Genomic DNA, 22848 nt, shown 5'->3' on the forward strand with positions numbered 1-22848 from the left:
GAACCCATGTCCCATGCATCGGCAGGCGGACTCTCAACCACTGCGCCACCAGGGAAGCCCGAATCTGATTCTTTTTTCGCTTTTTTCACTACTTTGTTGTCTTTTTTAGATACAACATACAGTGTTTGGATTTGTCTTTCTCTGTCTGACTTTATTCACTTTAACATAACGCTCTCCAAGTCTGTTCACGTTGCTGCAAATGGCAAAATTTCATTCTTTTTTATGGCTCAGTAGTATTCCATCGTATTCTTTATCCATTCATCTGCTGGTGGACACTTAAGGTGCTCCCATAACTTGGCCATTGTAAATAATGCTGCTATGAATGGTGAGGTACATGTATCTTTTCAAATTAAGTGTTTTTTTTTTTTTAAATATATACTCAGGAGTGGATGTGCTGGGTCATATGGTAGTTCTAATTTTAGTTTTTTGAGAAACCTCTCTACTGTTTTCCACAGTGGCTACACCAATTTACATTCCAACTAACAATGTACAAAGGGTTCCCTTTTCTCCACACACTTGCCAACATTTGTTATTTGTGTTCTTTTTGATGACAGCCATTCTGACAGGTGTGAGGTGTTATCTCATTGTAGTTTGATTTGCATTTCCCTGATGATTAGTGATATCGAGCATCTTTTCATGTGCCTACTGGCCATCTGCATGTCCTCTTTGGAAAAATGTCTATTCAGGTCTTCCACCCTTTTTTAATCAAGTTGTTAGTTTTTTTGATGTTGAGTTGTATGAACTGTTTATATGTGTTGGGTATTAACCCCTTATTGATAATATCATTTGCAAATACTTTCTCCCATTCAGTATACTGCCTTTTTGTTTTCTCAATGGTTTCCCTTGCTATGAAAAAGTTTAAAGGTCCCATTTGCTTATTTTTGCTTTTATTTCCTTTACTTTAGGAGACAGATCCAAAAACATATTGTTACAATTTATGTCAAAGAGTGTTCTGCCTAGGTTTTCCTCTAGGAGTTTTATAGTATCCAGTCTTACATTTAGATCTTTAATCCATTTTGAGTTTATTTTTGTATATGGTGTTAGAGAATGTTCTACTTTCATTCTTTTGCATGTAGCTGTACAGTTTTCCCAGCACCACTTATTGAAGAGACTGTCTTTTCTCCACTGTATATTCTTGCCTCCTTTGTCATAGATTAATTGACCATAGGTGTGTGGGTTTATTTCTGGGCTCTAATCTGTTCCACTGATCTATGTATCTGTTTTTGCACCAGTACCATACTGTTTCGATTACTGTAGCTTTGTTGTATAGTCTGAAGTCAGGGAATGTGATTCCCCCAGTTCTCTTCTTCTTTCTCGAGATTGTTTTGGCTATGCGGGGTCTTTCGTGTTTCCATATAAATTTTAAAATTATTTCTAGCTCTGCGAAAAAATGCTGTTATTATTTTGACAGGGATTGCACTGAATCGGTAGATTGCCTCGGGTAGCATGGCTGTTTTAACAATATTGATTAAAAAAGAAAATTACAGGCCAATATCACTGATGAACATAGGTGCAAAAATCCTCAACAAAATACTAGCAAACCAGATCCAATAATATATTAAAAAGATCACATACCATGATCAAGTGGGACTTATCCCAGGGATGCAAGGATTTTTCAATTATTCACAAATCAATCAATGTGATACACCACATTAACAAACTGAAGAATAAAAACCATATGATCATCACAATAGATGCAGAAAAAGCTTCTGATGAAATTCAACATCCATTTGTGATAAAAACTCTCCAGAAAATGGGCATAGAGGGAACAAACCTCAACATACTAAAGGCCATGCCATATATGACAAACCCACAGCTAACATCATACTCAAAGGTGAAAAGCTGAAAGCATTTCCTCTAAGATCAGGAAAAAGACAAAGATGCCCACTCTTGCCACTTTTATTCAACACAGTCCTAGCCACAGCAATCAGACAAGAAAAAGAAATAAAAGGAAACCAAATTGTAAAGGAAGAAGTAAAACTGTCACTGTCTGCAGATGACATGATACTATACATAGAAAATCCTAAAGATGCCACCAGAAAACTACTAGAGCTCATCAATGAATTTGGTAAAGTTGCAGGATACAAAATCAATATACAGAAACCTGTTGCATTTCTATACACTAACAACAAAAGATCAGAAAGAGAAATTAAGGAAATAATCCCATTTACCATCGCATCAAAAAGAATAAAATACCTAGGAATAAACCTACCTAAGGAGGCAAAAGACCTGTATCCCGAAGACTCTAAGACACTAATGAAAGAAACTGAAGATGACACAAACAGGTGGAAAAATATACCATGTTCTTGAATTGGAATATGTAACAATTTAATTCACTATTATCATTCCACTAGTGGAATGAATCATGTGAATTCCACTAAGCCAGGCACACTGATTTACACTATTTCAATTTAATTACTACTCCCCCTTACCCCACACCCCCTAAGTCCCCAACACACACACTTCACCATTAACTACAAACCTAAGAGAGTGAAAAAACTTTTGGTCTCCCTTAAGAGACTGCAACTAATTTCAGAGTTAATAAATTCCCAAGTAAGAAAGATGGAAGCAAACAATTTCTAAAAAAAAATTAAATTTCTGAAAAATACTCTGAAGCCAAACATATAATCATAAGCAATAGCCTGAAAGGGGGACATGTCATTGACTTACCAAGAGCAAGATTATTTACCTTGCTTTATTCTTAAAGCTACCTGTGTATTTAAGCTGATTTAGGAGAAGGTACGTTTTAAAATACTCTGCAAAATGTATTCAGTTTTGTTTTTAGTTATATTAAAATCATTTTGAAAGACTTGGGTGTTTTCTTGTTTGTCCTCTCTATAATTAAGATGATGTAAAAACTCCTAAATTCGATTATTTGGCTTATTTTTCTTGTAATTCTTGTTGGCACCTACTGAATTCAACTGCTGCTCAAGGAAAAAAAAATATAAACCTAACCATGACCAGGATAAAAATATTAAGGAGACCATTGTCTGAGTATCAAATGGTAGGGGGCAATAAGGAAGCTCGGATAGAAAACATGGGTTTCATGTTTCATTGCCAAAAATATTCAGTCTGGAGCTCTTCAAAATGATATTATTGTGCAGCCAATAACTGACTGACTTTTCACCCAGTGTGCTCCTATGCTACTTTTCACTGGCTCCTTTTCTCTTATTTCCTATTGTTTCTTCTCTTCTTTCATGTAAGTATATTATGAAATGGCTACTTCCCCTCTAGACATGTAAATAACTGGTAGTCACACCCAAAGTCCCGAAGTCTCTTCCAACATGTAATGTACCATTTCTAACCAAAGTTAGAAATGAAATGCAAACTGGACTAAAGATTCAAATGTAGCTTTTCTGTTAAAATCAAGAATAGAGGTTCATAGGAAACTCAGAAGAAAAAAACTTGGGAAACAGAAAGGCAAAGAAGCAAGGTGCTACACTTGGAGCATGAGATAGAGGATGATCAAGAAAATTTTTAAAGATTATCCTACAAAGCGCTTCAGAAACATGCATATGATTACATGCCAACACTCTCACTAGTTCTTAGAATCTGCCCCTGATGAGACTGGGTGGAAGAGATCCCCAGGATAACACAGTCAAGAATCTATAAAAACTGACGGGCAAGACCGTTAAACCGATGAACCTTCTGACCCAGGGCTCTCTATTTGGAGAACGCACAGAGCAGGGAGACATACAGCAACACTTCTTCCCCAGGGATTTGAAGTCACTTCAAATAATTCACATCCCCATTAATATCCCAGGATTTTCTTGGGATCTTTAAGAGGACCAGAACTTATTTGCTTCCTCAAAGTTTCTTCATGATCTCAGGACCAGTTTAATTCCAAACTCTCCTTAGTCTCTCCGCTGTTGCAGCATCCAAGACCCAAACCAAACCTAAGATATAAAAATGTTCCAAGAGGGATAAGGTGCAAGAGAAAGGCACTGTTGCTAACAAGGTAAAAAGGCAGAAAACATAGGGTTAACCAAGGTTCATTGTCAGGTGCCTACAGAATGTCAAGACAGACTTCACTGAACAATGCCTCCCGTGAAGGATTTCAATGGCCATTCTTTGGAACCAACAAGTCTTTAGAAAGAAAGGAAGCCATAAATGACGAGGATTAAAAATCTTACCACAAAAGGAGGCAATGCTCAAGGTCAAGGTCACAAATGCTTCCTGTTAAAGACCAAGATGATGTGTGTGTGTTTAGGCTGAAAAGGGATGGGGGATAGAGGTCTTGTCTACTGACACTAATCCCACTCAACCCTAGGACATGTAAAACACCTTGGGTCCAAATACTCACAGGAAGGGGTGGAGTCCTTGTCCAGTCCACTTTGAGACAGGTAAAGAATAAAGTAATATTAAAAATAAAAACTTATAATACCTAACACATGCTAGGTCTCTAAAGAGTTTATATATTATTAACTCATTCAATTATTAAAACAACTAGATGAGGTGGGAGCTAATAAAGCCACCCGTTTCATAGATGAGGAAATCAAGAGACAAAGTTTAAGTGAATTTGCTCACAATCACTGGGCTAATCAGAGAGAGGAGCTGGGACTGGAACCCAGTCGTACAGTTCCCAAGACCATAGTCATAATCCTCAAGCTTTCATGTCTCTCAGGAAGTTCAGCCTCCAACCCAGAGCTGGCCCACATTTCACATTCTCATCCCCTTCTATTTATGTCCTGAAGATTTTTATTAGAGTTTTAGGGATGTCCTATTAAATCTATCAGAACTTTTTCCACCTCATCCCCAATGATGCCTGAAGGCAAACCACATCCAAGCATTGTGATGGGGAGGCCCTGTGGAGCCATAAAACACGCCAGATGGTTTGGCATAGTTTGGTCTTGATTTGGTGAGGAAATAGTCAGGGGTGCTTATGAGAAAGAAAGAAAGAACATTAATGTCTATGGAGAGGAAATGGGCGGGGGGGAGATGAAGTGGAATATTAACCTAAATAAAAATCAAAATAAGTCTCCTACTAAAACTGTACCTATTTTTCAAATGAAGACCCATCTCAAACATCACATCCTCCCAGCTAGTTTCAAGTTTAAAGAACCTAAATAATATGCTATCACTGGTTGTCTTTTGGTACCCAACTTCTTCCATTTTATACCATAGATATCTATAACTTATGCTCTAAGCAACTTGTCGGGGGAGAACTCTTATTTGCACAAAGCATTCATATACTCATGTATCTGTTTTAGGTCATTTGAGTGAAAAGGGAAACAGCAGTGGAATTGTAAATTGTAAAAAGGGCTCAATATACCATTATCTATCCTTTTCATGTACCTTAAGGCAAATTTAAAGCAAAATATTAACTCAAGTGTCTGAATTTGAAGGCTTGAAACAAGTTCCTCATTGTGCATACCTTTAAGTACGTTAAGGTCTATTTTTCTGTAACCATTTCCATTGACAACAGCAGAATTCAGTTTATATTTTTATTTTAATATGGAATAACTGTCCATGTTAAGGGAGAAAGGATCCTCCATCGTTTTCAGTAGTTTATGATCTCTGAGGACAGCGCCCATTTGGTTCTGACACGTTCTCCAAGTCCACACCTGAACACACAGTGGACCTTCAAGAAATATTCCTGACTACGCAACCACACTGAACAGACGTAAGTCGAAATGTTACTTCTGGTCCAAAGAAATCTGAACAACAGACATAAATCCAAATGCTACTTTTGATCCAAAGAAATCTAAAAGTAATATATGGTCAATATGTAGCAATAACCATTTATTGGTTTGATCCATGTAACTTTAAATATCTTACGTCATAAATTAAACTGCATGTAGGACATGCCTGTAATTTTTTAAGTTGGGGAGGGGGTGGCAGAAGACAGAAAGGGGTTAGTCAGAACCTGTAAGGTGATACCAAACATGTTTGTGTTTATCTGTACGTATGTATCTGTCTGTGTGGCATGTGTATAATGTTGTCCCCCTAAATGCCAATTAATATTCCACCCAATAATTTATCTCAACAAGGAATGAAGAGTTAGCTATTGAAAGAGAGAGAGAGAGAGAGAGAGAGAGTTTTGGTGGGAGGGGAGGAGAGAAAGAAAGATATGAAAGAGACAAAGAGAAAACAAAGGAGAAAGGAAAAGACAGAAGTAAAGAGAAACAGAGAGGAAGAAAGAGGGAGGCAGAAAGGGAGGGAAAGGGAGAAGGAGCAGGGAAGAGGGCTGGCCACACAGAAGAGTGAAATGAAACCAACGGTTTGAAGAAACTGCAATAAAATCCAGATTCCTACTGAAATGGAAAACTCTCCTCTTGGATGGGTGAGTGGCTGGGGTTTGTTATAAAAAGGAATCAATATTTTACTTGACAATTTCCATGCTAAATGCCACTGTCATTTTCAGTGTCACTTCACTGTCATCTTCCCACACAGTAAATAGAGAACAGTATAACACATATTTTTCCCTGAGATTTGTAAACGTGATCTCAAACTGTACAACTGTGACAAATCAGCCAGCAAATTCTTCGCTGACTAAATCAAAGAACATGTTTACCCCAAGGAGAATGGTAGCCACTGCACTGTACATTAACTACATTTGGTTCAGAAAGCTCCATCAAACATGCTCTAAATCTGCCCACTACATACCCACAGTCACAAACGTTACCATAAGCCTACCACTAAAGTCTAAGAGCTTCACTGTAAAAATTATACCTGTCAATTTTCATTTCTGACATAACTTGATAAAAGCCTCACAAATCCTCTCCTAGAAAGACTGTTATTTTCCATGCTAGTACCACTAGACTGAAAAAAGACCTGTTAACATGTGTCTACTGTATAACTTCCATGGATGCACAGAACATATTTATTAAGTCTCAATCCAACACCTTTTACTTCCCATTCCCATTTGGAATTGTAGCTTCAGAAATGGCAGCATTTATTTTATAAAGAAAAGGCTTAAAAAATACCTTCCTTATATAGTAAGCTGAAGATACATTTCTTCCTGCTTTTTTCATAATATAATTTTTTAATGAGCTGCAATTAAAGCCAGTAAGACTTGGAATCTCATAATACCATTTTTACACCTTCTTTCATTTTTCAAAGTATATATGTCTTTCCAAATCTGGCAGAACTTGATTCTACATATTATGTAGTTTAAAACTCACAAAAAAACATAATAAAGGACTTATCTTTCAGCTGGTACACTTCCATATTATACCATGATTCAAATGTGCTGCCCTTCTTAGCAAATTCAGTCAAAATAACTGAATCCAAAAGAAATATACATGTGTACAAAGTTTTTAAAAAGAAAGTTAGAATCAAACAGAAATCTGTAAAAATCACATTCTCAATATACACATCTTATCCTGAACTTCTAAAATATTCACATCCATTATCAATCACTTGATCAAATGCACATCTCATTTATACTGCTGCAGGATGCTATGAATTCCAAAGTTGATGTTTCTGTCTCCTAGAAAACAATCTGACTAGAGGGGAAAAGATGCTAATTGTTACCAATAATAAAGCTGAGTGCAAATAATTCAGGAAATCTACAATTACTCAGATTTAATTTAATCTCTTTCCAGAGATGACCTGAGTGGATTTCTGACTAGGAACTGAAGAGTCAGAACTCCTTCCTTTAGTGTCTGCAAATGCTTTTTGTTTCCATAAGGAATATACCTTTGTGATCTTTCTCAAGTTCTGACAGTCAAGTAAATCAAAAAATGCCCATTATTTGTATCAGCAATTATTCCAAATCTACTTATTATCTCAGTATTATCAATTACAATGTGGACTTTTAGGAATTATTAATCAAAGGGTACTTTGCAGTCTGACGCATCAAGGACAATGCCCAACAGAAACATCACCAATAAAACTAAAAGAAAAAAACAAAGTACTTAAGTGATCTTAGCCTATTTTAGATTAAAAGGTAAGTAGAAAATATAAGCATATTTTAAAAACCAGTATTTAAGGGTAGGGGATTAAGAGGTACAAAGTACTAAGCATAAAAATAATGTTATAAGAATATATGGTACAGCAAAGGAAATATAGTCAATATTTTATAATAACTTTAAATGAAGTATAATCTATAAAATATTGAATCATTATGTTGTATACCTGAAACTAATATAATATTGTAAATCACCTATACTTCAATATATGAATAAATAAATAAATAAATACCAGTATTTCAATGCTTACTTTCAGTAGATCCTTGGAGAAATCACCACCCTCATCTACCCCTTGGAGGTTTGCAATGAACTCTTGGCAGGTCATCTTCTTTCCAATATTCTGGAATAGAGGCAAATAATACATCATGATGACATATGTGGAATTAAGATTATTTCTTGAAAATGTGATAAAGCAAAGCAAGACTGATTTGGTTTTTCAAAACCAAACACACACACCCCAATATATGCATATATATACATACAAGTTTATATGCATATGAAAAAACAGATGGCTTATTATGCTTTTAAAACTGTCATTAAATATGAATAGCAAAATTATGTTAAAGCTTTATTTTAGCCTAAGATAAAATCTGAAAAATCTATGCTTTTATAAAAATAATATATAATGTAGTTTTTAAAGGAAAAACATGAATAAAATGACATTTCTGAACTGAACTCTGATAGCTATTTATTTGCTTCTTTATTTGTATTTCCTACCTATTGCCAAGAACGATGAAGGACCTGAGATTTTAGCCTACTACTTCAAGCTAACAAGTTAGTCTATCACAACCTGCTGAATGCAGTCAGAAGCAGGACCACAGGAATTTATCACGACAACAGAAGTGGACAGAATCCCAGTGTTTTCTTGCTCCAGTTCCCTGAGTCCCAATTTTCACAGAGCAACTTAAGTGGGGCCAGCTGACACCTGCACACACACAGCAGAAACCCTGAGATTTGGGAACATGAATCCCTGCAGTGGGGCAGTAACCATACCTACCCCTTTGCTCTAAAGTGAGAAACCAGCTCTTATCTTCCAAGGTCATACGCAAATCTAACCATTGCTCTGGGAATCACTAAGTCTTCCAATACTGCTCATTATAGGAATTACACTGAAAAAAAAAAACCAGATCAAAGGCAACCAAACTTCAGTTCACAAAATATAAGAAAAGCAAGAGACCCATGGAGGACTGTCTACAAACACATTTCCAATCTGACTTAAGGATAATAAGTTTAACCAAAGAAAACCTCATTAATAAACAAAAATTTAAAAATCTGAACTGTAAAAAGAGAAAAGATACAAGTGTGCTGACTGAGAAAACTAATAAAATTGCTAGGACAGAGAATTGCCTCCAATGCCAGCTCCAATCAACTAGTATAAGTTGCCAGTTGTAAAGTATTCTGAGGTTGAATACGGGCACCAACAGAAACCCATCATGCGTGCAGGAGAGGGATGTATTGATAGAACACAAATGCACAGGCAGGGAGTTTCTGGTAAACGTGGTCAAGTGGGGTGGTCAAGTTCACTTGAACACAAAGTTCACCAACACAGTAACATCCCTGCACACAATACACATATGAATAAAAGGCATGCTCTGCAAGGCTATTTTATGCATAAAAGAATAAGAATAGGGTAGAACAGTATTCTTCAAGTTGGTGGAGAATATTTCTGGAGACAAAGACTTTAAAAGGAATGCAAAACCACAGATAGTTTTAAGGGAGTATTTATACAGAACTTAAAAAATACAAATCTGCCTGAGAAAAGATTCACCTGTGTGTCTTAAACGTAATCGCTTCCCAGAGAGTCCTTCAAGATGGTGGAGGAGTTAAGACGTGGAGATCACCTTCCTCCCCACAAATACATCAGAAATACATCTACATGTGGAACAACTCCTACAGAACGCCTACTGAATGCTGGAAGAAGACCTCAGACTTCCCAAAAGGCAAGAAAATCACCACGCACCTGGGAAGGGCAAAAGAAAAAAGAAAAAACAGAGACAAAAGAATAGGGATGGGACCTGCCCCTCGGGGAGGAAGCTGTGAAGGAGGAAAAGTTTCCACACACTAGGAAGCCCCTTCGCAGGTGGAGACAGGGGTTGGGTGGGGAGGGGGAAGCTTCAGAGCCACGGAGGAGAGCGCAGCCACAGGGGTGCAGAGGGCAAAGTGGAGAGATTCCTGCACAGAGGATCGGTGCCAACCGGCACTCACCAGCCCGAGAGGCTTCTCTGCTTACCCACCAGCCAGGACAGATGGGGGCTGGGAGCTGAGGCTCAGGCTTCAGAGGTCAGACCCCAGGGAGAGGACTGGGGCTGGCTGCATGAACACAGCCTGAACGGGGCTACTGCAGCACAGCTAGCAGGGAGGGAGTCCAGGAAAAATTCTGGACCTGCCTAAGAGGCAAGAGATCATTGTTTTGGGGTGTGCGAGGAAAGGGGATTCAGAGCACCCCCTAAACGAGCTCCAGAGACGGGCATGAGCCGCGGCTATCAGTGCGGACACTAGAGACGGGCAAGAAACGCTAAGGCTGCTGCTGCAGCCACCAAGAAGCCTGTGTGCAAGCACAAGTCACTATCCACACCTCCCCTCCTGGGAGCCTGTACAGCCCGCCACTGCCATGATCCCGTGATGCAGGGACAACTTCCCCAGGAGAACACACAGCGTGCCTGAGGCTGGCGCAACGTCACGCTGGCCTCTGCTGCCACAGGCTCACCCCGCATTCCATACCTCTCCCTCCCCCCAGCCTAAGTGAGCCAGAGCCCCCAAATCAGCTGCTCCTTTAACCCTGCCCTGTCTGAGAGAACAAGAGATGCCCTCAGGCAACCTACACAAAGAGGCAGGGCTAAATCCAAAGCTGAACCCCAGGAGCTGTGTGAACAAAGAAGAGGAAGGGGAATCTCTCCCAGCAGCCTCAGGAGCAGAGGATTAAATCTCCACAGTCAACTTGATGTACCCTGCATCTGTGGAATACATGAATAAATAACGAATCATCCCAAATTAAGGGGGGTGGACTTTGGGAGCAACTGTAGACTTGGGGTTTGCTTTCTACATCTAATTTGTTTCTGGTTTGTTTACCTTTGTTTAGTATTTAGACTTTATTATCATTGGTATATTTATTCATTTAGTTACTCTCTTGCTTTTTTATATATATAGATATATTTTTTTCCTTTTTCTCTTTTTCTGAGTGTGTATGTGTATGCTTTTTTGTGTGCTTTTTGTCTATATAACATTGCTTTTACCATTTGTCCTAGGGATCTGTCGGTCAGATTTTTTTATTTTGCTTTTTTTTGTTTTTTTTAGTATAGCTTTTAGAGCTTGTTATCATTGGTGGATTTGTTTTTTAGTTTGGTTGCTCTTTCTTTCTTTTTTATTATTTTTAATTTTTTAATAATTTTTTAATTTTAATAACTATTTTTTCCTCCCTCCCTCCCTCCCTCCCTCCCTCCCTCCCTCCCTCCCTCCCTCCCTCCCTTCCTCCCTTCCTTTTTCTCTCTCTTTTCTTCTGAGCCGTGCAGCTGACAGGGTCTTGGTGCTCCAGGCATGTGTCAGGCCTGTGCCTCTGAGGTGGGAGAGCTGACCTCAGGACACTGGTCCACCAGAGACCTCCCGACCACACGTAATATCAAACAGTGAAAGCTCTCCCAGAGATCTCCATCTCAAGGCTAAGACCCAGCTGCACTCAACGACCAGCAAGCTACAGTGCTGGACACCCTATGCCAAAAAACTAACAAGATGGAACACAACCCCACCCATTAGCAGAGAGGCTGCCTAAAATCATAGTAAGGTCACAGACATCCCAAAACACACCGCTGGATGTGGTCCTGCCTACCAGAAGGACAAGATCCAACCTCATCCACCAGAAAACAGGCACCAGTGCCCTCCACCAGGAAGGCTACACAACCCACTGAACCAACCTTAGCCACTGGGAGCAGACACCAAAAACAACGGGAACTATGAACCTGTAGCCTGCGAAAAGGAGACGCCAAACGCAGTAAGGTAAGCAAAATAGGAAGAGAAATACACAGCAGATGATAGAGCAAGGTTAAAAACCCACTAGACCAAACAAATGAAGAGAAAACAGGCAGTCTACCTGAAAAAGAAGTCAGAATAATGATAGTAGAGATGATCCAAAATCTTGGAAATACAATGGAGGAAATACAAGAAAAGTTTAACAAGGACCTAGAAGAACTAAACAGCAAACAAACAATGATGAACAACACAATAAATGAAATTAAAAATTCTCTAGAAGGAATCAATAGCAGAATAACTGAGGTGGAAAAATGGATAAGTGACCTGGAAGATAAAATAGTGGAAATAACTACCACAGGGCATAATAAAGAAAAAAGAATGAAAAGGATTGAGGACAGGCTCAGAGACCTCTGGGACAATATTAAATGCACCAACATTAGAATCATAGGGGTCCCAGAAGAAGAAGAGAAAAAGAAAGGCACTGAGAAAATACTGGAAGAGATTATAGTTGAAAACTTCCCTAATATGGAAAAGGAAATACTCAATCAAGTCCAGGAAGTACAGAGAGTCCCATACAGGATAAATCTAAGGAGAAACAACCCAAGACAGATATTAATCAAACTATCAAAAATTAAGTACAAAGAAAAAATATTAAAAGTAGCAAGGGAAAAATAACAAATAACATACAAGGGAATCCCCATAAGGTTAACAGCTGAACTTTCAGCATAGACTCTGCAAGCCAGAAGGGAGTGGAAGGACATATTTAAAGCAATGAAAGGGGAAAATGTACAACCAAGATTACTCTACCCAGCAAGATTCGACAGAGAAATTAAAACATTTACAGACAAGCAAAAGCTAAGAGAATTCAGCACCACCAAACCAGCTTTACAACAAATGCTAAAGGGACTTCTCTAGGCAGGAAACACAGGAGAATGAAAAAACCTACAATAACAAGTCCCCCCAAATTAAGAAAATGGTAATAGGAACATACACACTGATAACTCCCTTAAATGTAAATGGATTAAATTATCCAACCAAAAGACATAGACTGGCGGAATGGATATAAAAACAAGACCCATATATATGCTGCCTACAAGAGACCCACTTCAGACCTAGGGACAGATAGAGACTGAAAGTGAGGGGATGGAAAAAGATATTCCATGCAAATGGAAATCAAAATAAAGTTGGAGTACCAATTCCCATATCAGACAAAATAGACTTTAAAAAAAAGACTATTACAGGACACAAAAAAGGACACTACATAATGATCAAGGGATCAATCCAAGAAGATATAACAATTGTAAATATTTATGCACCCAACAGAGGAGCACCTTAATACACAAGGGGAAATTGACAGTAACACAACCATAGCAGGGGACTTTAACACTCCACTCTCACCAATGGACAGATCATCCAAAATGAAAATAAATAAGGAAACACAAGTTTTAAATGATAGATTAAACAAGATGGACTTAATTGATATTTATAGGACATTCCATCCAAAAACAACAGAATACACTTTCTTTTCAAGTGTTCATGGAACATTCTCCAGGATAGATCATAACTTGGGTCACAAATCAAGTCTTGGTAAATTTAAGAAAATTCAAATCTTATCAAGTATCTTTTCCGATTGAATGCTATGAAACTAGATATTAATTACAGGACAAAATCTGTAAAAAATACAAACACATGGAGGCTAAAGAATACACTACTAAATAACCAAAAGATCACTGAAGAAATCAAAGAGGAAATCAAAAAATATCTAGAAACAAATCACAATGAAAACACGATGACCCAAAAACTATGGGATACAGCAAAAGCAGTTCTAAGAGGGAAGTTTATAGCAATACAATCCTACCTCAGGAAACAACAAACATCTCAAATGAACAACCTAACCTTAACACCTAAAGCAATTAGAGAAAGAAAAACAAAAAAACCCCAACGTTAGCAGAAAGAAAGAACTCATAAAGGTCACATCAGAAATAAATGAAAAAGAAATGAAGGAAACAATAGCAAAGAACAATGAAACGAAAAGCTGGTTCTTTGAGAAGATAAACAAAATTGATAAACCATTAGCCAGACTCATCAAGAAAAGAAGGGAGAAGACTCAAATCGGTAGAATTAGAAGTAAAAAGAAGTAACAACTGACACTGTAGAAATACAAAGGATCATGAGCGATTACAAGCAACTATATGCCAGTAAAATAGATAACCTGGAAGAAATGGACAAATTCTTAGAAGGGCACAACCTTCCGGAACTGAACCAGGACGAAATAGAAAATGTGAACAGACCAATCACAAGCACTGAAATTGAAACTGTGATTAAAAATCTTCCAAAAAACAAAAGCCCAGGACCAGATGGCTTCACAGGCAAATTCTATCAAAAATTTAGAGGAGAGCTAACACCTATCCTTCTCAAACTCTTCCAAAATATAGCAGAGGGAGGAACACTCCCAAACTTATCCTACGGGGCCACCATCACCCTGATACCAAAACTAGACAAAGATGTCACAAAGAAAGAAAACTAAAGGTCAGTATCACTGATGAACATAGATGCAAAAATTCTCAACAAAATACTAGCAAACAGAATCCAACTGCACATTAAAAAGATCATACACCATGATCAAGTGGGGTCTATCCCAGGAATGCAAGGATTCTTCAGTATACGCAAATCAATCAATGTGATAAACCATATTAACAAACTGAAGAATAAAAACCATATGATCATCTCAATAGATGCAGAAAAAGCTTTCAACAAAATTCAACACCCATTTATGATAAAAACTCTCCAAAGTAGGCACAGAGGGAAGTTATCTGAACATAATAAAGGCCATATATGACAAGCCCACAGCCAACATCGTTCTCAATAGTGAAAAACTGAAATCATTTCCTCTAAGATCAGGAACAAGACAAGGCTGGCCACTCTCACCACTATTATTCAACATAGTTTTGGAAATTTTAGCCATAGCAATCAGAGAAGAAAAAGAAATAAAAGGAATCCAAATCTGAAAAGAGGAAACAAAGCTGTCATTGTTTGCAGATGACATAATACTATACATAGAGAATCCTAAAGATGCCACCAGAAAACTACTAGAGCTAATCAAAGAATTTGGTAAAGTAGCAGGATACAAAATTAATGCACAGAAATGCCTTGCATTCTAATACACTAAAGATGAAAAATCTGAATGAGAAATTAAGGAAACACTCCCATTTACCATTGCAACAAAGAGTATAGAATACCTAGAAATAAACCTACATAAAAAACCAAAAGACCTGTATGCACAAAACTATAAGACACTGATGAAAGAAATTAAAGATGATACAAACAGATGGAGAGATATACCATGTTCTTGGATTGGAAGAATCAACATTGTGAAAATGACTATACTACCCAAAGCAATCTACAGATTCAATGCAATCCCTATCAAACTACCAATGGCATTTTTTACAGAACCAGAACAAAAACTTTCACAGTTTATATGAAAACACAAAAGACCCTGAATAGCCAAAGCAATCTTGAGAAAGACAAACAGAGCTGGAGGAATCAGGCTCCCAGACTTCAGACCACACTACAAAGCTACAGTAATCAACACAGTATAGTACTGGCACAAAAACAGAGACATAGATCAATGGAACAGGATAGAAAGCCCAGAGATAATCCCACGCACATATGCTCACCTTATTTTTGATAAAGGAGGCAAGAATATACAATGGAGAAAAGACAGCCTCTTCAATAAGTGCTGATGGGAAAATGGACAGTTACATGTAAAAGAATGAAATTAGAATACTCCCTAACACCATACACAAAAATAAACTCGAAATGGATTAGGACCTAAATGTAAGGCCAGAAGCTATAAAACTCTTAGAGGAAAACATAGGCAGAAGCCTCTATGACATAAATCACAGCAAGATCCTTTTTGACCCACCTCCTAGAGAAATGGAAATAAAAACAAAAATAAACAAATGCGACCTAATGAAAGTCAAAGCTTTTGCACAGCAAATGAAAACATAAACAAGACAAAAAGACAACCCTCAGAATGGGAGAAAATTTTTGCAAATGAAGCAACTGACAAAGGATTACTCTCCAAAATTTACAAGCAGCTCATGCAGCTCAATACCAGAAAAACAAACAACCCAATCCAAAAATGGGCAGAAGACCTAAATAGACATTTCTCCAAAGAAGACATACAGATTGCCAACAAACAGATGAAAGGATGCTCAACATCACTAATCATTAGAAAAATGCAAATCAAAACTACAATGAGGTTATCACCTTATACCAGTTAGAATGGCCATCATCAAAAAATCTAGAAACAATAAATGCTGGAGATGGTGTGGAGAAAAGGTAACCCTCTTGCACTGTTGGTGGGAATGTAAACTGATACAACCACTGTGGAGAACATTATGGAGGTTCCTTTAAAAACTAAAAATAGAACTACCATATGACCCAGCAATCCCACTACTGGGCATATACCCTGAGAAAACCATAATTCAAAAAAGGCATGTACCATAATGTCCATTGCAGCACTATTTACAATAGCCAGGATATGGAAGCAATGTAAGTGTCCATCGACAGACGAATGGATAAAGAAAATGTGGCACATATATACAATGGAATACTATTCAGCCATAAAAAGAAACGAAACTGAGTTATTTGTAGTGAGGTGGATGAACTTAAGAGTCTGTCATACAGAGTCAAGTAAGTCAGAAAAAGAAAAACAAATGCCATATGCTAACAAATATATATGGAATCTAAAATACAAAAACAAAAAAAGGTTCTCTAGAACCTAGGGGCAGAACAGGAATAAAAATGCAGATGTAGAGAATGGACTTGAGGACATGGGGAGGGGGAAGGGTAAGCTGGGACGAAGCGAGAGAGTGGCATGGACATATATACACTACCAAATGTAAAACAGATAGCTAGTGGGAAGCAGCCGCATAGCACAGGGCGATCAGCTTGGTGCTTTGCGAGCACCTAGAGGGGTGGGATAGGGAAGGTGGGAGGGAGACACAAAGGGGAGGAGATATGGGGTATATGTATATGTATAGCTGATTCACTTTGTTATAAAGCAGAAACTAACACACCATTGTAAAGCAATTAAACTCCAAAAAAGATGTTAAAAAAAAAAGTAACCGCTTCCCACTTCTCCTTTCACAACTGCCCTTCTGCCTTACAACATGGAACAATCTGTCCAACATGTGCTAGCTAATTAATTATAGTGAACGTGTAAATAACTTTTGTTAAAAACTTTGCCTCTTCCATCAGCAAAGAGGGCATATAGTCACACTTACATGAAAGACTGGATGAATGTTTTAACAATGATAACTAGCTTTGCCAATTAAATGTATTTGGTAGATAATTCCTATAATTTGAATAAATTGCATCTGCAGTCCTAAGTTTTGATGAAAATTTAAAGCACAGAAAGGAACTTTAATGGAAAATACACTATACTGAAATAGACAACATAATAGAAAATAACATTATATTGAAAAAGAAAATGTCTTGAAAAAGCAATGTCTCAATTTTCCCAATCCTTATCTAGTATATCAGATCAAACAACGTGCCCCAAGGTAAAACGTAACAAGTATAATCAATAGTCATTTTGATATGACTTGCAATGCTTTTTTGGGATATGTTTCAAGGATTCAAGAAAATGAATGAATAATGACCAGGTAAAAAATTATTTTCCACGTCAGGTGATTCCAGTTCTTTGCTTTTAAGAAAATTAAAAGAGGACATAATTTAATCATCAGTTAAGAACAAAAATGTTTTTTAATATATGATTTGGTGAATTCAAATACTTGTAACATTATCTGCTTTTAATCAATTTTGCATTGCAAATAATGATAAAAATTTCTTTTAGAATGATTTATATTTAAACACCTGAAGTGTTTTAGTCATAAGAAATTGAAACTTTCATTTCAACTTACATAATTTTTGTTAAAATAAGTATCAAATAAAACAATATCAATAAAAGACTGAAATATAAAAACATAAAAATAAAACTATGGAAAAGTGGGCAAGGAGCAAAAAAGAGGGTTTTTTTAATATGATGGAGTGTCAACTTACTATAACTTTTTTAAAAATACCAGCTTTATTAAAATATAATTCATATAACATTCACCCTTTTGAGCTATATAATTTAATAATTCTTCGTATACTGATAAAGTTGTATGACCATCACCACTACCTAAATTCAGAACATGTTCTTCACCCCAAAAAGCTGCCTCATATCCATCAGTAGTCACTCCCCAAACCTCTCTTCCCATCACCACTACCCATCTCCTGGCAACCACTGACAAACTTTTTATTTACTAAACCCTATGGAGTTGCCTATGCAGAACATTTCACATAAATGGAATCATACAAAATGTGGTCTTTCATGACTGGCTTCTTTCATTTAGCATAACGTTTTCAAGGTTCACCCATACTGTAGCATTAATCAGTATTTAACTTTTTGAATTGCCAAATAATATTCCATTGTATAAATATACTAAATTTTGTTTATCCATTCAGAAGTTGGTAGATACTTGGACTGTTTCCAAATTTTGGTTATTATAATGTAGCTAAAAATATTTGTGTACAAGTTTTTGTGTGGACATGTTTTCATTCCTCTATGTGTATAACTCAGGAGTGGGACTGCTGGGTCATATGGTAACTCTATGTTTAATCATTTGAGAAACTGATGGCACCAGTTTACATTCCCACTAGAAGTGTATGAGAGTTTCAATTTCTCTACATCCTTACTAACACTTACCTGCCCTTTTTATCTTAGGCAACCTAGTGGGTGTGAACTGGTATCTTCTGGTTCTGATTAGCATTTCCCTAATGACTAATGATGTTCAGCATCCATTCATGCACTTATTGGCCATTTGTATATATTCTTTGGAGAAATGCATATTTATATCCTTTGCCCTTTTCTTATTACTTGTGTTTTATTGTTGAGTTGTAAGTGTCCTTTATATATTCTGGATACAAGCTCATTACCATATACACACTTCACAAATACTGTCTCTTATTATGAGAGTTGTCTTTTCACTTGATGGTGTTCTTTGAAGCAGAGAAAATTTTTAACCTAGATGATATTCAATTTATTTTTTCTTTTGTTGCTTGTGCTTTTGGTGTCAAATGCAACAAATTATTGTCTAATCCAAAGTCACAAAGATTTACTCCTATGTTTTCTAAGAGATTTTATACTGTTAGCTCTTACATTCAGATATTTGATCCATTTTGCGTTAATTTTTTTTTTTTTTTTTTTTTGCAGTACGCGGGCCTCTCGCTGTTGTGGCCTCTCCCATTGTGGAGCACAGGCTCCGGACGCGCAGACTCAGTGGCCATGGCTCATGGGCCCAGCCACTCCGTGGCATGTGGGATCTTCCCGGACTGGGGCACGAACCCGTGTCCCCTGCATTGGCAGGTGGACTCTCAACCACTGCGCCACCAGGGAAGCCCTTGCGTCAATTTTTGTACAAGGTAGGGAAGACAAATCCAACCTCATTCTTTTGCATGTGCTATACGGTTGTCCCAGCACTATATGTATTCTTTCTCCACTGAATGGCCTTGGCATCCTTGTCAAAAATCAAAAGACTGTAAATATAAGGGTTTACTTCTGAACTCATAATTCTATTGCACTGATCTAGATGTTTGGTTTGATGCCAGTATAATACTCTCTTGATTCTTGTACATTTGTAGTATGTTATTTACACCTCTGCATTCTTTTTGATATGGTTAAGAAAACCACATGAACAATTAAGCACCTTAATGATTTTTACGTGCAGAGTTCAGTAGGGTTATGTATATTCACACTGCTGTGAAACAGATTTCCAGAACTCCTTCATCTTGCAAATCTTAAACTCTATACTCATTTAAAAAACAACTCACCAGGCTTCCCTAGTGGCGCAGTGATTGAGAGTCCGCCTGCCGATGCAGGGGACACGGGTTCGTGCCCTGGTCCGGGAAGATCCCACATGCCGCGGAGCAGCTGGGCCCGTGAGCCATGGCCGCCGAGCCTGCGGGTCCGGAGCCTGTGCTCCGCAACGGGAGAGGCCACGACAGTGAGAGGCCCGCGTACCACAAAAAATTAAAAAATTTTAAAAATAACTCACCTTTTCTCTCTCCCCCAGGCTTCTGGTAACCATCATTCTACTTTCTGTTCTAATGAATCTGAATATTTAGGTAACTCATGAAAGTGAAATCATAGTGTTCTCAAAGTTTATCCATGTTGTAGCATACATCATAAGTTCTTCCTTTTTTAAGGCTGAATATTTCACTGTACGTATACATTTTTGTTCAACAATTCATCCACTGGTAGACATTTGGGGGTTCCACTTCTGCACTATTGTAAGTGCTGCTATGCACATGGGTGTGCAAACATCTCCTTGAGATCCTGTTTTCAGATCGTTTGGATATATAACCAGAAATAGGATAGAGGCATCATGTGGTATTTCTAATTTTTTAAGGAACTGCCATATTATTTTCCATAGGGTTGCACCATGTTACAATCCCACCAACAGTGTATAAGGGTTCCAATTTCTCCACGTACTTGCCACCTCTTTTTTTTTTTTTTTATAGTAGCCATCCTAATGGGTGTGAGGTAGTTTTGACTGGCATTTCTCCGATGATTAGTGAAAGTTGAGCATCTTTTCATATGCTTCTTGGTTATATGTATAATATCTTCAGGTAAATGTCTAATTCAAAGCCTTTGCCCTCTTTTTAATTGGGTTATTTGACTTTTTGTTGTTGTTGTAGAGTTGTAGGAGTTCATTACATATTCTGGATATTAATTCCTCATCAGATATATGACTTGCAAATATTTTATCTCATTCTGTAGGTTGTCATTTCATCTTTGTTGATTGTGTACTTTGGTGTACAAAAGCTTGTAAGTTTGATGTAACCCCATTTGTCTATTTTAAATTTTGCTACCTGTGCATTGAGTGTCAGATCCAAGAAATCATTGCCAAGTCCAATGTCATAAAGCTTTTTCTCTATGTTTTCTTCTAGGAGTTTTGTAATTTTAGGTCTTGTATTTAGGTCTTTAATCTCTTTTGAGTTAATGTTTTATATGGTATAAGGGTGCAACTTCATTTTTTTGCTTGTGGATATCCTTTATTCCCAGCACCATTTGTTGAAGAGACCCATTGAGTAGTCTTGGCACCCTTGCTGAAGACTGTTAAAGCATATATGCAAGAGTTTGTTTGGGGGCTTTGTATTCTATTCCATTTGTCTATTGCCTGTCTTTATGCCAACGTCACACTCTTTAGATTATTGTAGACTTGTAATATGTTTTGAAATCAGGAAGTGTGAGTCCTCCAATTTTGTTGTTTTTCAAATCTGTTTAGGCTATTCACAGTCCCCTGAGATTCCATATGAATTTTAGGATGAATTTTTCTATTTCTGCAAAAAATGTCATTGGGATTTTGATAGGAATTGTAATTGAATTTCAGTATTAGCTTATCAAATTTCTGGGGGGGGAAGAAAAGCCAGCTGGGATTTTGACAATGGCTGTGTTCAACCTGAAGATCACTTTGGAGAGTATGACACTTTAACATTAAGCCTTCCAATCCATGACCATGAAATTACTTTCCACTTATTTGGCTTCTTTCGACAATGTTATATAGTTTTCAATGTCAATGTATTGATCTTATATTAAGTTTATTCTTAAGTATCTTAGTATTTCTGATATTGAAAATGAAATGAATTTCATTTTCATATTGCTCATTGCTAGTATCAGCAATACAAATGATCTTTGTATATTCAACTTTTATTCTACAGCCTTGCTGAATGTGTTTTTTAGATTCTAATCATTTTTGGATTTTTTTTTCTTTTTTTGTAGATTCCTTAGGATTTTCTATATAAAAGATCAGGTCTTCTGCAAACAGAGAAAATTTGACCTATTTCTTTCTTATCTTGATATGTTTTATTTTTCTCCTTGACTAATTACCCTGGATAAAATCTTCAATACGTTACAAAGAAGTGGCAAATGCAGACATTCTTGTCTTGTTTCTGATCTGGAAACAGCTTTCCAACTTTCCCATAAAGTATGATGTTAGCTATGAGTTTTTCATAGAGCTCATTTTCAGGAATTAAAGAAATTCCTTTTTATTCCTGGCTTATTAGATGTTTTCTTTTTAGTTATGAAATGGTGTTGGATTTTGGCAATGCTTCTTATGTGTTTACTGAGATAATCATGTGGCTTTTCTCTTTTATTCCATTAATAAGGTGATTAGATTGATTTTCATATGTTGAACCAATCTTGTATGCCCGTAATAAATCTCAAATGGTTATAATGTATAGTCCTTTTTATATATTGCTAGATTAGGTTTCCTTTTTATTTTTTTAAGGATTTCGTGTCTATGTTCACAAGGGCTATTCATAAGGGATATTAGTTTTCTTGTGATAGTTTTGACTGGCTTTGGTATCAGGGTAATACAGTCCTCATAGAATACTTTGAAAAATACTTTGATTTTCTATTTCTTCTTGATTCAGTTTCAACAATATTTATCATTCTAGAAATCTGTCCATTTCACCTGGGTAATCTAATTTGTTAACATACAATTGCTGACACCCTCTTTCATTACTGACTTTAGTAATTTAAATCTTTTTTTTTCCCCATGGTCAGGCTAGCTAGACATTTGTCAGTGTTGTTGACCTTTCAAAGAAAAAACTAGTTTCATTAAAATGTTTATTGTTTTTCTATTCTCTATTTGCTTCTTCTCGAAATTATTTCCTTCCTTCTGATTTCTTTGGGTTTAGTTTGCTTTATTTTTGTTTCCTATACTGGAAGGCTACTTTATTGCTTTGAGATCATTCTTCTTTTTAAATATAAGCGATTACAGCAACAAATATGCCACTTAGCAATGCTTGAGCTGCATCTCATACATTTTATGCTGCATTTAATTTTCATTTGTCTCAGAGTATTGTTTAATTTCCCTTGTGAATTTCATCTTTGGCCCATAGTTATTCAGTATTCAGT

At 36.9% G+C, this 22848-nt stretch overlaps 1 protein-coding gene across 7 annotated transcripts in view; it reads right to left on the minus strand.

The window, feature by feature from the left end:
* The window catches only part of PSD3 (pleckstrin and Sec7 domain containing 3), a 565580-nt gene that overhangs the window by 254508 nt on the left and 288224 nt on the right, over window positions 1-22848 (minus strand). For all 7 annotated transcript variants that reach the window (XM_029226681.1, XM_029226683.1, XM_029226687.1 and 4 more), the window contains one exon: window positions 8164-8253. In XM_029226681.1, the coding sequence (XP_029082514.1) occupies window positions 8164-8253 (90 nt within the window). The remainder of the gene's footprint in view (window positions 1-8163; window positions 8254-22848) is intronic.

Source organism: Monodon monoceros, unplaced genomic scaffold (assembly GCF_005190385.1).
Source record: "Monodon monoceros isolate NGI ecotype Baffin Bay Population unplaced genomic scaffold, NGI_Narwhal_1 Super_Scaffold_17, whole genome shotgun sequence".
NCBI classification, from domain to species: Eukaryota; Metazoa; Chordata; class Mammalia; order Artiodactyla; family Monodontidae; genus Monodon; species Monodon monoceros.